Genomic DNA, 17,588 nt, shown 5'->3' with positions numbered 1-17,588 from the left:
CATGACAAGCACTGCACGTCTAGAACAGTTCCAGATTGGTCTCATTCGTCCACCTCACTAACTACTTTCTGTACATACACCAATTTCAGGTGGGGTTTTTTTTCACCATCTTCCCCCCACCTAGATTCAAGCAGTTGGTTTTATTTTAAAATTTCAGCTGTGCTATTACCCTGTAGAGACACAAATTTGAAAGATTGCTTTCAAGAAAGTCAGTAAAGACTTTCCATGTGACATCACCTCTGCATCTTAAGCCAGCCTACCTACAAATAGCAGAGCCAGAGAGAATTACTTCAGGGCTAAGCAGTACCTTTCTGGTGGACCAATTTGGACTTTCCCAGCAGCAACAGTGCATCCCAACACACTGCTGTGCTCTGCTGCCATCTCAGCACAGCAGTCCAACTAGCAGCAGCAGCAGAAAAACAAATGTAGTTATGTTCATACAACTACAGACTGGCTTCCATTACTTCCTATCCTTTCTAGCTGGTTATTTTCTCTCTCCCATTTGCCTTCATAGCAAGAGAAGTCCCTGTCCTTCAGGTAAGGGGGAAAGACCTCTTCTGACCATCCCTGCCTTAAGTTACAAACTCAAGAAGAAACGACCGTGACACACCCCTCTGTACCTTTCCCCGACGGAGCAGCTCCCTACGGCCGAGAAGCGCTGCCCCGCTGCCGCTAGCCGGGACAGCCGTGCCGGGCAGCGCCCCGCGGGATCGCGCTCCCAGCGGCTGCCGGCCTGACCCTCCGCCCGAGTGCCAGCTGGATCTTCGCCAGCAGCACCAGCGCCGCACCCGAGGAAAGCCGCTAACACAGACATGGGCTCCAAGGCCTGAAGTGACCCCGGCCCGGCCAGGGCTGCCGCTGCCGAGCCCGGCGTCCCCCGACGCAGGGACCGAGCCCCAGCCACCGCACACCGAGGGAGACGCGGCCCCGCGCCCACCGGCCCCGCTTAGAGGCCGCCGCCGGCACTTGGGGAAGGCGAGGGAAGACGGCGGGAGCTTCTCGCACCGCACCGGGGTGCGCACAGTGCTGACAGCCCGTGAGCCACAGCAGCTCTTCCCGCCGAGCCGTCAGCAAGGAGTGCCCGGGGCGCTTAGGGACCAGCTGCTTCCCGGCCGAGAGGGATGCGGAGCCCGCCCTGGGCGGCGACGCGCGGCAGGAAAACTCGGGGAGCTTCGGTACCTACCAGAGTGTCACAGTCACGTCCGCGCACCCCTCTCCCCAGCTGCAGGACGTTCTGGCCGGGGCTGTCGAACAGCAGTCCTACCGGCAGCTCCTCCATAGCGTGGAGCATCCTCACGCTTCAACGCTGCGGGTGCGGAGAGAGCACGGCCGTGATCCCGTGCCCCCCGCTCGTCCCCCCATTTGTGTCGCTGCGCCCAGGGGAGGCAGCGGGGCACGCGAGGCGAGGAGGTGGTGACACCGTGACACCCTTCCTCCCTCCCTCCCTCCGTGTCTCCCTGCTGGATGACCACGGCCCTTGTGGGCAGCTCTGTGTTGAGACCGCAACCTGAGGTTCGTGGCAGCGATGGAAGGGAGAAGGTTCGCGAGCCCCTTGGGAGTTTAGCTTTCCCCTCCCTGGCGTTTTCACCTTCGCTTTATTTTCGAGGAGCATAAGGGTGCAACTGTGATGTCCAGCAGTGGGTGTCGCTGTTTTGCTATAAAAGTTTTTTCTGGATTGTTTGGTTTTTGTTGGGAGTTAGGTAGTGCCAGCCCCGCCCCGTCGTGGTAAAAGGAAAAAAAAAAAAAACCAAACCCCAGACCCCTATTAATTAATTTAGCATGTACGCCTCTGTGCCGAAAATACACTATGAAGGTTAATTAATCAATCTTTGAGAAGTGCTCTTGGGTTTAAAGTACCGTGTGGATTTAAAATTGGCCTCAGCTGTGTTTCCAGACATTTTGTAGTATGTATGTCAGTAATCTGTGGACTCAATGGTTACTTCGGCTGTCCTGTATGGAAAGGAGGCAGATGTATCCACCTTGAATGTATTCAAAGGATGCTCTGGTTGTACAAAGTGACAATCTCCTGCTACATAGAGAATGGTTCATCCAAGAATTGTTCCTTTGAGCTTTAGCCACAAAATGTGGAGATGTGGCACACTTTGCTGAACCTCTGTTTGCACTGATGACTGAGAGGGTTCATCTATAACAATAACTTCTTGATTATTCCTGTGAGGGAATTTGATGTTACCCCTGGATGAAGGAGGAACAGGGATGTGCATGTGCCATCAGGTGCACAGTGCACTGCATACAGTCAGTACTTCAGCACTCAGCAGGATTACTTAAACCCAAACTCAATTCCACAGCCTCTTAATTAACACCTACTCCAAATAACAGAGATTTCTGGGCTGTCAAATTCATTCTTGCAACAAAAGGTTGAATAAACACAGGTAAGGCAACACAGCATTTGTTTAGCACAGAAGAAGGTATCTACAGGTAGCTGAAATACAGGGCAAATGCCAGCTAAGAATTGTAGAAATCTAGTGGATAAGCAGGAAAGTGACATGCAGATAGATTTTACCTCTCCTAGATGTGAGAACCTGATGACACACCAGTAACAAAATGGAGCAACAGGCAGGATGTTGCTCACAATGCTCTGAAAAAGATGGTGGCAAGGCTAGTTTGGAGGGGTAAGTTTTTTCAGTGTACAAGGAGACAGATGAATATCTTTGTTTTTTTACCAGGATCTTTACTGGATGACTACCTCACCTCAGTAGAAGTGTAACACTGACCACCTAGTCCTTGGCAGCTTTTCATGAGCATAAAACACAAACAGTGTCCCACAGAAGAGGCCAACTTCAGGCAATGGCTGTTGCAGCTTTTACTGCCTCAGCTTCAACTTGCAGCCTTGGTTCCAACTTCAGGCCCCACCATTAAACCACTAAACAGCTATATGCCTCTGGCTCCAGTGCACTAGTTTTTAGCTGCAACTGTGAGTCTAAGCTTGCTTCCTGAAACAAATATATGTGGTTTTGAGGAAGGAAGGAGGGAACGGGGATGTGCGGGGAAGAGTTCTGAGATAATTTCTGTGTTGCAGCCCTTTATCAAACATACACTGGGCAAATACGTTTTCTGAAGGCATAACTTAGTTTTAATTATCAAATCAAATAAGAGGACAATGTGTCTGAAAAAACTCACCTGTATTCCTGAAAGTTTGAACAACAACAGGTAGTATGAACTTGAAATACTGAGGACAAGAAATTTTGATCCTTCCTTTTAGTTTTTAATGCATATGTAAATTGTTAGGTGAATCAGCAAAAAAAAACCTCAAAAAGACCAAAACCCAAGTAATGATCAATTTATATTCTGCTTTTGTAATTTCCGATGATTTTCCTCTCCAGATTTCCATCAGTCTCTTTAAACTATGGTGTTATTCAAGAATGTGAGGAAATAACTACAAGGGTTATTGCTCAAACAAGTCACTACCATATCCCTCATGCGGTGAATTCCATCAAAATTTGACTGTAAACACTCTGCAAGATGTTGCTCACCTGAAACTGCTACCTGGTTGTGAATGCCTTCTTATGTGTGCACCATTGTGGTTTCAAAACTGATCTGTGGAAGTAATAGGAAGTAACCAGTTTTTAATTCAGTTTTGTCTTTCATTGGCCATCAATAAAGTTAGTAGTATCTGCACTATCCAGTTAATGCTACCAATGAGCTCCTCACTAATTCTATAAACACTAGATTTTCAGTATCTCTTGGTAAATCAAATATTTTATACTTAAAACCAAACTTAAGTCTAGAGGTGCAACAATATGCTCTGTTAAACATTATTGTTGAGCTGCTGCATTGACATTGAAGGCTAAAACACATCAACCAACACTTGTTCCACCAGGCATACCTGTGGCCGCAGCTCTCTTCACAGAGAGCAGCAGGCACAACGTTCCCAGGATTTTCCCTGGGGAAGGCAGTGAGAAGCTCAGAGAAAGAAAACAATTCTTATCTCTATTTTCTGCTCCTGTTGTTTGGCACATGTGGAATGTGTTATGGATTGTTTACCAAAGAGAGATTTCTTAACTGGACACTGGTGATGGTTGTTTGGATTGATTGATCAGTTAGTTCAAAGCTGTGGTGTGACTGTCTGTAAGGGGTGATGGGTTTTTCTTTAGTTTCATATAGAGTAGTAGAGTATAGTTTTGGGATAGTATAATATAATACAGTATAGCTTAACAAAGCAATTGTTCACCCTTCTGAATAATGGATTTTCCATTCTGGGGTTTGCCTGCTACTACATGTACCCTGTGCTGTAACACAGAATTGGGCTTGAATGTCACAGTCTTTCCCAGCTGGACTGTTGTCTCTGTAGAGCCCTGTTGCCTTTAAAGTCAAGAGCAACAGCAGGTACAATCCTGCTTAGTGGGTTTAAAGGTATCAGATCTAGTGGTGTTAAATGAGACCACTTCTTTCCCCATCAGACATCACAACAGGATTTGTCTACAATGGATTACCTATTTGACCACTTTTTTATTTTTAACAAAAAGTCCACCCACACTTTAAAGAAATTTAAATCAATTAAATTCTCTTTAATAGGAAAAAGACAAAAAAGCTTGATTGGGATGCATTATTCAACATAGATATTGTTAGTTATTCTGGCCAGTTTGTCAGCAGAAACATCCAAAGCCAAGTTTTTTTTTGTCTACCTGTTGGTGTAATAGAGCATGGATTTGAATTTTCCATAATAAGTGGATGGAGGTAAAGTGTACAGGTAGAAGAATTATGCTTCCCAAAGACACACAGAATAGTCCACCAAGAAGTTCACAGGAAGGTAATGTGGTCATTTATGTGGTGATGATTCGGGCTGTCCCATTTTCTTGCAATTTTAATAATTGCAGCTTTTGATTTTGGCTGTTTGACTTTCTTTGAGTGAAACCTGGAAGAAGAAGGGAAGTCTAAATTTTTCTTGGGCATTGCAAACCATTGCAGACCAGGGTAATTGATGAAGTGATTGCTACTGTTCTGAGTAAGAGTCACCTTGTTACTCACATGGACCACTAAATTCAATGCCTGTGATGCAATGACACAATGCGTGATCCTCACTTCAACATGTCACTATTGCAGCTTTTCCAGCTCTTTCTGACTCCCTCTTCCAGGACATCACTTGTTGTGGGTAAAGGTAACATCCAGCTGCAGAGCATTGGGACGGCAGTTTTTTAATACCTCTTCCATCTAGAGCTCTGAAAATGTGTCTGTTTGACTAACAAGTAGGTTACTAGATAAGTACTGGCCACATCTGCCATATAAGTACTGACCACATCTTGATAAGTACAACCACATCTGCTATGAACTCTGATCATAAAAGCAGCAGCAGATCTTGTGTACCGTGTGCCTGTGGCAAATGCCTATACACAGAGTCACTCTTTACTAGAACAGTTCTGCTTATAAAACATTTAGAATAAAATGTCAGCAGTAGCATATTTCAGTCAATAAGGGGTTGTTTCAGTTAGTCCAACATGTTAGGTTAGTTAATGTACTGGGGAAGTACGATGGGATTTAGCAAAATTTTGAATGAGAATAGCAGAGCCAAGTCAGAATAAAAACTCTCTCTAGCATACTGTTAACAGTGCCAAAAATAGATCAAAGTTTCTTCTTCTTCTTACTTGCCTTGGTCAGATGCTTTTGTGGAAAAATAACTGGCTTATACTTCATGTGGGTTTTGGCATAGACCTTGACACAGAATTAAAGAACTGATGCACACTGGATTGCTGCAGGCTCTATGTGATTTTACATAATTAAAGTGAATGCTTTAGGTAACTCAAATTAAAAAGACTTAAAATAACTAGATGTAGAATGTATCTTACTTATTTGACAATAACATTGTGCAGAAAATTACCATATAGAAGTAATAGAAATAATTTATTATCTTTCTTACACTTCCTTTTTCTTACAATACCCAGTATTTTCAAGTTCTCCCACATTTTACCTGTACTTCACACTTAGAGGTCTGGATCTGTGGATCTGTGTTACTGTGAATGAAACTTTCATAATAAAATCAGTTCAAATATGAACAGCAACAGAGGTTGAATTTTGCAGGGTCTTCCTGGTAGTACTGTCAGTAGAAAAGAGCTGAGGAATGTAGGCTGTTGGCTCTTTCAGGAGTTGGTTGGTGTGTGATCCCTCTAGGGACGATGTCCTCTACACATTGTTTTCCCATGTATGTGTCAAGAGAAAAGCCTATTTAGTCTCAGCAAGACACATGCTAGAAAATGAAGCCTCGACTCAATTAGCAAACCAATTATGAGTATTCTGTAAACATAGAATAGCACTCTTAGGGAGTGATTTGATTGTATTGAAATTGATGATTATGATGCAGATGACAAGTCTGAGTGCCTATGGTAAGACAGGGGGAAGATCAGCAGGGCAGATGTCATGGTGGGAGTCTGTTACAGACCACCCAACCAGGATGAACAGGCACATGAGGCATTCTTCAAGTGGCTGCCAGAAGTCTCGTGGTTGCCCTTTTATCTGGGTATGACTTCAGTTTGCCAAATGTCTGCTAGAAATAGAACACAGCAGAAACAAAGAAGACCGGAGGTTCTTGGACTGTGTGGAAGGGAACTTCTTGAACAGCTGGTGAAAGAGCCTATCAGAGGAGATGCCCTGCTAGACCTGATTTTTTTGTTTGTTTGTTTGTTTGGGTTTTTTGTTGTTGTTTTTTGTGGTTTTTTTGGGTTTTTTTGTTTTTTTTGTTGTTGTTGTTGTTTTGTTTTTTTTGTTTTTTATGTATGTGCTCGTTTTGGCAGGGGTAGAGTTAACTTCATAATGGCTGCTTCAGGGCTGTGCTTTGGATTTGTACTGAACAGAGGGTTGATAATACAGAGATGTTTTTGTTACTGCTGAGCAGGGCTTGCTCAGCCCTAAGGTCTGTTCTGCTTTTGGCATTGCCACACTGGGGAGGAGAGTGGGGGATGCTCAGGAGGTCAGGAGGAGACTCAGCCAGGACAGGTGACCCAAACTGACCAAAGGGATATTCCAGACCCTGTGACATCATGCTTAGAATGCAAGTGGGTCTGCTTGGATTGTGCATGGCTTTTGCTTTCCCTATTAAACTGTCTTTATCTCAGCCCACAAGTTTCCTGGCATTTATCCTTCCGATTCTCTCCCTGATCCCACTGGTGCAGGAGCAAGGAAGTGGCTGCCTGGGGCTTGGCAGCTGGCTGGGCTTAAACCATGACAATGAGCAAAGAAAGACTAGTGGATGATGCAATGGTTGGTGGCTGTCTTGGGCAGAGAGACCATGAAATATTAGAGTTTTCAGTACTGGGTGGAGTAAGGAGGGGCACCAGCAGAACTTCCACCTTGGACTTCCATCTAGCAGACTTTGGCCTGTTTAAGACATTGATTGACAGAGTCTCTTTGGAGTCAGTCCTGAAGGACAAAGGAGTCCAGGAAGGCTGGATATGCTTTAAAAAGGAATTATTAAATATTCAGGATCAGGCTGTCCCCTTGTCTAGAAAAACAAGTCATCAGGAAAAGACTGGTTAAAGAGAACTTGGGAGAAAAAAAGAGACTCTATCATCTCTGGAAGGAGGGTCAAATAACTTGGGAGGACTGTAAGGATGTTGCAAGATCATATAGGGAGAAGATTAGAGGAGTCAAAGTCCTACTAGAACCTGATTTGGCCACAGCAGTTAAATACAGCAAAAAAGGCTTGTATAAACCCAGTGATAGCAAAAAGAGGGTGACAGAGTGTCTTCAGCATTTGTGGAATGCAGAGGGCAGTGTAGTGAGTGACAGAGCGTGAGGAAAAGGCAGAGGCATTTAATGCCTTCTTTGCCCTGGTCTTAGTTTCATTCCCACTTGTGCTTGGGATACCCAGTTTGAGAAATTACCAGAGCCGGAAATTGGTGATGGGCAGATGAGTGAAGCCCCCATAATGCAGGAGGAAATGGTTAGTGACCTGCCGTGCCAATTAGACACTCACAACTGTATGGGTGCTGGTGAGATCCACCCAGAGTGATGAGGGAACTGGTAAAACATCTTGCCAAGCCACTCTCAATCATCTACCAACAGTCTTGGTTATTGTAAAAGTTCCAGAAGAATGGAAATCAACAAATGTAGTGCCTGTCTGCAAGAACAGCTGGAAGGATGATCCTGCAGGGCTGTAGTTACCTCAGTTCTGGGCAAGGCTGTGGAAGAGATGCATGAAGCCCATTACATGGCACATGCAGGGCAACTAGGAGATCAAGCCCAGCAAACATGGATTTACAAAAGGCAGGTCCTGCTTGACCAACCTGATCTCCTTCTATGACAAAGCAACCTGCTTAGTAGATGAGGGGAAGGCTGTGGTTGTTGTCTGTCTGAACTTGAGTAAATGCATTTGACTCCATCTCCCACAGGATCCTCCTAGGAAAACTGCTTGTGGCTTGGATGAGTGGACTCTTTGGTGGGTAAAAAAACTACCAGGACAGTCAGGCCCAGAGAGTGGTGGTGAATGGAACTAAATCAAGTTGGTGGCCAGTCACCAATGGTGCTCCCCAGGGCTACTTTTGTTGTGTTGAACATCTTTATCAATTTCTGGGTGTTGCAATTGAGTGTCCCCTCAGTCAGTTTGCAGATGACACCAAGCTGGGTGGGAGTGCTGATCTGCTGGAGGGCAGGAAGGCTCTGCAGAGGGATCTGGACAGGCTGGACCATGGGCCCAGGCCAGTGGTGTGAGGCTCAACAAGGCCCAGTGCTGGGTCCTGCCCTTGGGTCACAGCAAGCCCAGGCAGTGCCACAGGCTGGGGCAGAGTGGCTGCAAAGCTGCCACAGGAAAAGGCCCTGGGGGTGCTGGTGACAGCAGCTGAACATGAGCCAGCAGTGCCCAGGTGGCCAAGAAGGCCAATGGCATCCTGGCCTGTGCCAGCAATGGTGTGGCCAGCAGGAGCAGGGCAGGGATTGGCCCCTGTACTGGGCACTGGTGAGGCTGCACTCAATTCCTGTGCTCAGTTTTGGGCCCCTCACTTTAAAACAGACACTGAATTCCTGGAACATGTCCAGAGAATGGCAACATAGCTTGTGAAACAGAGGAACATCTGTGAGAGTTGGGTTTATTTAGTCTTGAGGAGGCTCAGGGTAGACCTTTTTGCTCTCGACAACTGCCTGAAGGGAGGCTGCAGTGAGGTAAGGGTTGATCTCCTGCTGTGCTTGCAGTGAGAAGACAAGAGGAAATGACCTTAAGCTGAGACAGGGGAGATTCAGGTATTAGAGATTTTTTTTCACTGTTAGGGTGGTCAGAGATTGGAACAGTTTGCCCACAGGGGTGGTAGACTGACTGTCCCTGGAGGTGTTCAAGAGGCATCTGGGTCTGGTGATGTGGTTTGGTGGTCTCTGGGTGACAAGGATAGTGCTGAGCAGACAGCTGGAATGGGTGACCGTGAAGGTCTGTTCCAACCTTGCCAATTTCCCGACTCTTTAGCTGCAGCAGGTCACTGGTGTAGTTGTAGTCTTGTACTACGCAATGCAGGCACCGATACTGTACTATACTAAGTTTTTGGTCTTCATTTGAAATTAAAGAATAGGCAATGACTGGACCATAATTTATGGCTGAACATCCCGAGAAAAACAAGCTTTAGGGTGCAACTCTTCTGCCTTTACCACAGTTCTGTGTGAAATACCTGTTTTAATCTTGGTATCCAATAGTTATTTGATATGTTCTAGCATCTACTACTTGGTGGGTCCTCCACATTAAAATAAAATTCAGTATTTCTTTATATGAAATACAATATGAAATATATATGGTGCCTGCAACACATACTTGAGACCCACAGAATATGTGAACAGGTAAGATTTGCCTTTCAACTATGTTTTGTGAAACTGTCAAAACATCTAACACATTACCATATTGCAGAATATTTACAGCAAAAATTGCAGAAGTAGGTTCTGCTGGTACCAAACTGACACCACTAATTCCTGGAGGCCAGAGTCTGCATGCCTCTCACTGTTAGCTGTTAACTACATAAATCTGTAGTGGGAAATTACTGTGAACATTGAAATGAATAAGTACATTACAGTCTCTATTTACTGGGAGTATGACAGCAACTAAGTTGAACCGACACTTCCTAGGTGATCCTGCCTTGGCAGGGTGGGCTGGATTAGATGATCTTCAGAGGTTCCTTCCAACCCTAGCAGTTCTGTAATTCTGTGATTCAAAATACTTGGGGTTTGTGCCATCTGAGACACACTTGTTACCTAGTTCTGTTGTTGTTAAATAAAAAAAAAAAGTGGTCTTATTTCAAAAGTGTAAGTGCAGTAATTTTTTTCTCAAAATCAACCATTCAACAGTCCAAAACAGCTATACAAGAACTGAAGCCATTCAGGTATGTTTGTAACAAGAAAACAAATTTATTGATTTTAAAAGACAAGACACAATTTTGTTTTGAAAAACACAAGAAAGCTAGCCTGAGTTCAAGTCTGAAATATTCAGAAAAATCCTACTGTCTTTAGTATGTTCCAGTCATTTTTTTATACAACACACTAAAAGTTAATATATATTTTTATAATTATAAAAGGTCCCCAGTTATTGTACAGTACACAATACAAATTGCCAACAAACTATTATTTAGCTCCTGCCAGTTTTGAGAGGACATTATATACTAAAAGATTTAGCATTTGTCACAAAAATCACATCAGGAAATACGTATTTACAAAATCAAATACATTATACAAAAAAAACCATCACGTTATTCTGTAAAGATGTCTTCTTTAAATAATTAAAAAGTATATTCAACTGTAGCCCAAAAACTGGAAAAGAACATTACATTATCTCACACATACAATCTACAAAAAGTTGCTTACCTCATTTACATAATATATTCAGTCAACTGGAAAATAAGAATTTGAATATGTCCTAGTGTTATGATGTTTCTGTGCTGTGGGACTGGATAATGTAATCTGCCACTTACTAAGTGAAATTTAAATGATGGCACTTAAAAAAAATACAGTATAAAATAAATGCAACAAGGGAAGTTTCCTAGAAGGTAAGAAAGCCCTGAGTGATGATAAAATTACTGATTGGTAGCTCTAGAATTAACCTAATTAAAGTTTACCACCTCAGGCACAATTTTCCAAGTTTTTGAAAGGCACTCAAAGTTTCTTTAACAGCCTCATTGGTTATTAACTGTAAATCCAAATTTTCAGTGGGTATGAGTGGAAATGGGCAACTTGCTTTGGTACAAAAGTGATATTTTCCCAACATATTTTAAGTTGCTTAACTGGGTTACTTTAAAATGGGTATTTAATGTTTAAATACAAGGCAGTCACTTTAATATTGTATGGAAGGAAACTTTACTTGGGGAACCCATTAAATATTCTTTGTGTAAAAAACTTTTGCTGGCATCAGTGAGTCAAAAAGAATTGAACTGAGTTCCTGTTAAAACCCAATCCATTCAAGGTTGCTCCTCTGAAGTCTAAATTCCTCCTAAAAAGACATTTATTATTTCAGAGTAAAATTAATCTAGAACTGAAAATTCCTGTAAGATGTTTGCACCATAACCAGAAAGTGCTTAAGAACATACAAAGAACATCTTCCTGAATTAGTGTTAAGTGAGGCTCATTTGATGCCCATAGGCTTTTTCTGGGCCTTGTTTTCTACAGTAAATTTCAGCCTTAATGAGCAATCTCCAAGAATAATTCTTACCAAATATTTAACTACTCAGGGCTTCCAATCCCAAAATTCAATTTGTTTTTTTCAACAGGAAAAGGAGAAAAAAATCAGAATAAAACAAGAGTTAAAATGATAGTTTTCAAACTAAGGCATATTTTACTCCAAACAAACACTAGGCAGTCACTTTGTAAGTGGCTTTTACTGTTTCTTAGTTAAACTGGTAAATTAAACTCAGGTCTACTGGCACATAAAATCACTAGCAGCAATGATCAAGGCATGCAAACTCAGAAGCATTTACAGTAAATTATGAATAAAAAAAGTTGTTAAATTAAAACCCTTTGAGTATTGCATTTATGTTAATTAATTATGCATTAATTTGCATTAACTGACTAAAAATGTTTACAACTTACTTGCACTATACTACTGACGTAATTCCCTTAAATAACTTTAAATGATACCCTTTTTCTTTGCCCTCAGCTAGACTTAAATAAGCTGCTTTAGTGTTTGCTGACTGATATTGCAAGGAACCAGTAGAAAATGTACTGTATTCTCACTTAGTAAGGTGGCATCAGTATCTCTAAGTTAAAAGAATCTTTACTTGCTGCTACACTTGTTCCCTTGTTCCTGTAAGCAGTAATTTGAAGAACAAAGGGGCTTTTAAAATTATTTGCTCGTGCAATTTCTAGTTGCTTTTAAAATTCTGACATTCAAGAAGGGCCATCCAAACTGTACCCTTGTATGTGAAATTTATTAAAATACCTTCATCTTCTAGCTAGTCATTATTGCAGTGACTGAGTTTTAAAAGGAATATTAACATAATTGTGCACTTTTTGTTCCTGTTTCTCACAAACACTGCCAAAAATTTCAATGCAAACACCTCAAATATTCTGCAAAATTTATTATTACTAAACCTTCTTTTAATCCTAAAGATTTCTCTTTTACAGTACTGGAGTATTCCAATACTAATCTATCTCAGGAAATTTTCAAAATAGCTGAATATATTTTCTGAACCTTTATCTTCTAAAGGAATCTTAAAGTAGACAACTTCCTATCTGTAGAATCATGTTTGATTTTCTTTGTATATATATATGCAGTTATGAAAACCAGGGAGCTGAAGTACTGTTCTATATTACACAGTACATATAAATGGCAATGAATATTTTGCCTACATCTACTGAGGCCCCTATTAATAAAAAACATCCCCATATTGTATGCAAGTATTTACTTTAGACATAAGTAAAAAAAGATTTACAACACTATAAGCTATTTCAAAGTATATGCTCAGTGAACTAGTTAAATTATCTAAAAATCTTTGTTCCCATCACATTACTTACAATGCTCAAAGGGTTAATGCAAGGCATCATATCAAATTAATTTCCTAGTACTAGAACTAAGCACTGTGTGTTTATGCTTCTATTCCAGTTTTTATTGTCACTGTTAAATCACCAAACAAATTAGCAGAGATACTAGAATTCCATGTATCAATTTGCTTTAAACCGTATACAAAGAGCATGTCCTGTTAGTGTGACAAGGGCCCAATTTTCAGAAATTCATCTTGCTCTCTCAGATTTGTACTTTGAACTCTGAAATTGTTGTTGTATACTTATATTACTAATAAATCTGGGGTTTTTGACAGTACATTTATGGCTCTCAGTGGTTGCTTTTATTTTGTAAAAGCATTCTGAATTAAATTGGATTGCAGTACATCTCTAACATGGATTTTTTTCTAAACAGTGCAGATGTCAGTTGGTGAGAATGATAAAGATATCAGATCATTTCTCCTAGGGAAACCAAGATAAAACAAAAAATGTTTCAGATATTTAAAAATACCTTGCTTTAAATTAAATTTATATATAGACCTATGCATTCCTGAAAGACAGAACTTAATTTTCCTATTTTTTTGACTAAAGGCAGTAATGCCTTTAAAAATCATCATTTTATAGGCAAATAATTTAACATCTATTTTCCAAATTTTTATGGAACTTTTAAAAAATGAAGGTGCTTTGAGCATACTACAGTACAAGCAAAAAAAAAAAAAAAAAAAAAAAAACCTGAAAAAAAAATGTTTTAAAACTGATTTACCACAAGAAAGATGAAAATGTAACAAAACACTTTAACATATGTAAAACTTTTGAAAATTGGGCCCTGTGCTTTGAAAAGGTAGTTCAACAAGACCTCTTCCCCCACACTGTCACTGTGCTATTTTGTGCTAATGGGGGAAATGCCTCTAAAATAATTATTCTGGATTCCATTTCAAGATTAGATAAAACACATAAATCATGTCAACTCTCATAATGTCTACCCTGTGGACACACACTACACCTCTCCATAGCATTGACCAGAGACGTCAGAGCTGGTGTGGCAATGCAGCCGCACGCTACACATTACAGAATACACACTGAGGTATTCGCATCTCTCTACTTCAACAAGTACTAAAACCCAGCTATTAAAGAGCAAGGGTGTGCAAAATGTTTTATCTAAGCGTTTGATTGAAATTTCAGTAAGAACAAAACAAAAGACTCCCAAATCTGTAAGTTTACAACACAGTAAGATAGTTGCTCTAAAAAACCTTGGTAAAATCTTTAGAATTTAAGAGTAAGAATACAGACTCCAGTCAGTTTTCTGAACCTGTGAAAGTTCCAATTTGTTTTGATAATTCATTGTTTTTAGAAGCTATGAAATACAGTCCATTTTTTGTATTCAGATTTTTGTTCAGTTTTGTTTTTCACTTGATGACATTTAACAACTGAGCAGAGTGGAAAGCTAAACAATGAAAGATACTCAAATCCCACTATATTCAGCAATCTAGATTTACCTTTTACAATTGTACTCTTTTCTCAGCAACAACAAATTCAACATTAAACCAAGAAAGAATAAGAAAACACAAACAAACACAAAAATTAAAACAACTACTACAGTATTAAAAAAAGCTGAAAATGAAAAAAAAGTTGAATTATTTCACTTTATTTTACTTGTAAACATCTTATAATGCACAATGAAGGGGAGTAAATATTTATCACAGCTTAGTTTTAGCATTTTTGGTGAAGGGTACAGATGTGCTGATTTCTAAGGAAAAATCAGGACACACTGAGTGATATATGTGACAACAAAATCTAAAATGAGATTCAGTGCATTTATGAGTTTAGAAATAATGAATATAAATGTCACTTTTACTTTTTACTGAGGCAAAAGCCATCTACTGACCTTGGTAGGAATTAAGCCTACACAGAATGAGCTGGATGGGTTCACAATTCTGCAGAGGAATTAAATTTTTTTTTGTGCACCAGTAATGTTAGGACATTTAGTTTATGTGCAGCTGTATTTGGAGCATATGTAAACTCTAGCAACAAACTTGTTTGCTATAAATAAACTTCCATTTTACATGCTCTTCTCCCATTTGGTATATATGACTTTAAAGTCATTTCCAGACACACTAGATAAACCAGAATAAAAGAATCCTAATTTTTTTTACACAGTCTTTCCTATAAAGTTGATCTTTTTGTGTTCTCATTCACTTTTTGGATTTTTTTTCTTATTTAATTCTTCTACTTTAGTGTAGTAAATTCATGTGTCTGCATAATGAAATGTTTTTGAAGAAAAACTTGAGTTCTTTAATGTCAATTAATATGGTCTCTATAAACTGATATTATTTAACCATTAAAATGTAATATCTGGCTGATACACCACAAAATATAGAAATTGAAAACATGCACTGCATTATGTACCTGCTCATTTATTTCTTTTTAGTTTTTAAAATTAAAAGTAGGCAAGGGTTTAGAAAATATATAATCATGCTTGGGACTATGGTCAATCTATTTTGACATTTGAAGTTGGTATTAAAGCTAGTTTTGCTTTCCAAATTCCCAAGCAAATTTTATTTCTATTAAAGTGAAATCCAGCTAGAAACGAGAAAAAATAGGTCTATTGTCATTCTAAGAGGGATATTAAAATTATTTAATAATAAAAAAATCCTTTTATTCTTTTGAAGGCTGTGTAACCTGTCCTTACTTCTTAGGGAATTTGAAAATGACAGGCACACCTTGTTGAATTAATTTAAGAGTTAAGAATAACAGAAAGTACTAAGTCTTAGCTTCAGTTCTGTTTAAGGCACCATGTAATAGCCGAGGTACAATGATCCCTGATGTACATTCTTAAATGGCAATGGTCCATCTAGCCACCTATTCAAATTCTACACAATTGGGAATAGGTACAAGTGAGGTGTGCCAGTTACACTGCCTTGTCTAATTTTTGTAAAAATTTAAATCCACTTTAACAACAAGGAAATGTTTTTGAAAGGAAAATGATGCAGGTTGCTACATTCCTTGCATTCTATAAATCATCTTTTCTAAGAGCAGCAGATTGAACCACTAGTAGGAAAAGACCTGGAATAGAAGAAAGTCATCCAAATGGAATGTTTTCCTGTATGTCCAGTTCAGCATAAGTAGCACATACACATAAAATTAACAATAATCAAGTCACTTCTTTTTTAGCTTCAGTTTCTAACAACTACAGTGCCACTGAACAATCAAAAGCATCAGTTCAGTGGCCTCACATATAGAATCAGTAGTCTTCAAAACAGAGGAACTGGTATGCAAATAATATCTGAAACTGTTGATTTTAAATGAAGCTTGCATTGTTTACATCATGTTCAGATAATTAGGTACATTTATGTCATACAGATTACCACATTCTGATACAATTCTGTCTTTAAACAGCTTCTTCCTCACAGGAAGAAACGAGGAGATCTTCTCAACCCTCCAGCATTATTACAAAAAATCCCCCTGAATACTCACAATTTTATCAAAATAGTGTCTTCTCGTAGTACGATGAAAAGCACCTTTTATAACAAATTTGATACATCTGCTGTCAAATAAGTATGCCTCCAGTGTAAATCAAAGAAAACAGTTCTTTTGATATTTCACAGAAGTGCATCTAATTAAAAACCTATCTATATGAAATCAGCATAATAACTAATAATTAACATTAAAATATTTTTTAAATGATGAAAAAAAATTAAATTATTATAAGAGGACAAAACATTAACATTAAACTTTGCAAAAATCTTCCTTGCATTTGATACAAAGAAACCTCTTCATATTGAGTGGCCAAAGTAAAATGATTTAGTTTACAAAAATTTCTTTCTAAACAGACCTGGCAAAATACGTACACCCATTCCATTCAACAACTCCAACAAAATAATGATCAGAACAGTTATATTTGACAACAGTCAACTTTCAGACTTATTCTCTTTTTTTTTCTTTTTCATATTAAACCTAAACAGCTAATGCAATGGGGCATGTGTTGGAGGCCAGAGGAAGTTTCACATTAGACTGCAGTATATGTATTTCCAGTAGCACTGCATTGTCTGATAGTCTGAGTAGTTGCAACAATGTGCTCATTATGAATTGGGTTCAGGAGGTTCTGCTGTACTCCACTCTCAAGCACTGGCTGCATGCAGCCCACCTGGAATGCCTGGTTTAGCTCTGTTTTCTCCCTCTTAGCTTGTGGCTCTCCACTTTCTTCCAGCTCTTCATCTATTTCACTTTCAACTTCGCTGCCCTCATCTGCACAAACAAACCAGCATGTAACTACCACAAAGGAGAAGTTTCTAATACAAGGCTCTTTATTTTGTAAGTAATAGTTGAAATACAGGGGAGCAATCTGATAAAGCATAAACTGAAAATTAAAATTTTAATGGAAAAGAAGTCAACTGTTATCTCAAATAGATAAACAGATTCAGGTTTCATCACTTGAGCTACACACTTTTAATGTGAAAAAAAAGCCTGGAATCTCAAAAGGTCTAACAAATAATGTTAACTTCATATTGGAAAATGTCTCATTTCCTAAACATGATGAACAAGAGTTGTTACTTTTAGGTATAGATAGGGAAACTGAGGTGAGGAGAGTTGTGGTCACTTGACCCCAAATTTTGACAAACATTCTTATATTCACTAGTTGAGTTCTGAGGTCAAATCACCCCAAATCACTCAAGTAGTCAGTA

At 39.6% G+C, this 17,588-nt stretch overlaps 2 protein-coding genes across 5 annotated transcripts in view; both read right to left on the bottom strand.

The window, feature by feature from the left end:
- Positions 1–1,528, bottom strand: part of PUM3 (pumilio RNA binding family member 3) — a 66,495-nt gene extending 64,967 nt beyond the window's left edge. Inside the window, exon 1 of the mRNA XM_077171350.1 lies at positions 1,184–1,528. The gene's annotated coding sequence lies outside the window, so the exon portion shown is untranslated. The remainder of the gene's footprint in view (positions 1–1,183) is intronic.
- Positions 1,529–10,304: 8,776 nt separating this feature from the next.
- RFX3 (regulatory factor X3) overlaps positions 10,305–17,588 on the bottom strand; it is a 107,965-nt gene continuing 100,681 nt past the window's right edge. For all 4 annotated transcript variants that reach the window (XM_054651513.2, XM_077172293.1, XM_077172294.1 and 1 more), the window contains one exon: positions 10,305–17,151. In XM_054651513.2, the coding sequence (XP_054507488.1) occupies positions 16,913–17,151 (239 nt within the window). In that variant the 3' untranslated portion in view covers positions 10,305–16,912. The remainder of the gene's footprint in view (positions 17,152–17,588) is intronic.

The sequence above is a fragment of the Agelaius phoeniceus genome, chromosome Z (genome assembly GCF_051311805.1).
Source record: "Agelaius phoeniceus isolate bAgePho1 chromosome Z, bAgePho1.hap1, whole genome shotgun sequence".
Lineage (NCBI taxonomy): Eukaryota > Metazoa > Chordata > Aves > Passeriformes > Icteridae > Agelaius > Agelaius phoeniceus.
Note: the sequence above shows the minus strand (reverse complement) of the source record. Positions and strands in the feature narration are given on the sequence as shown.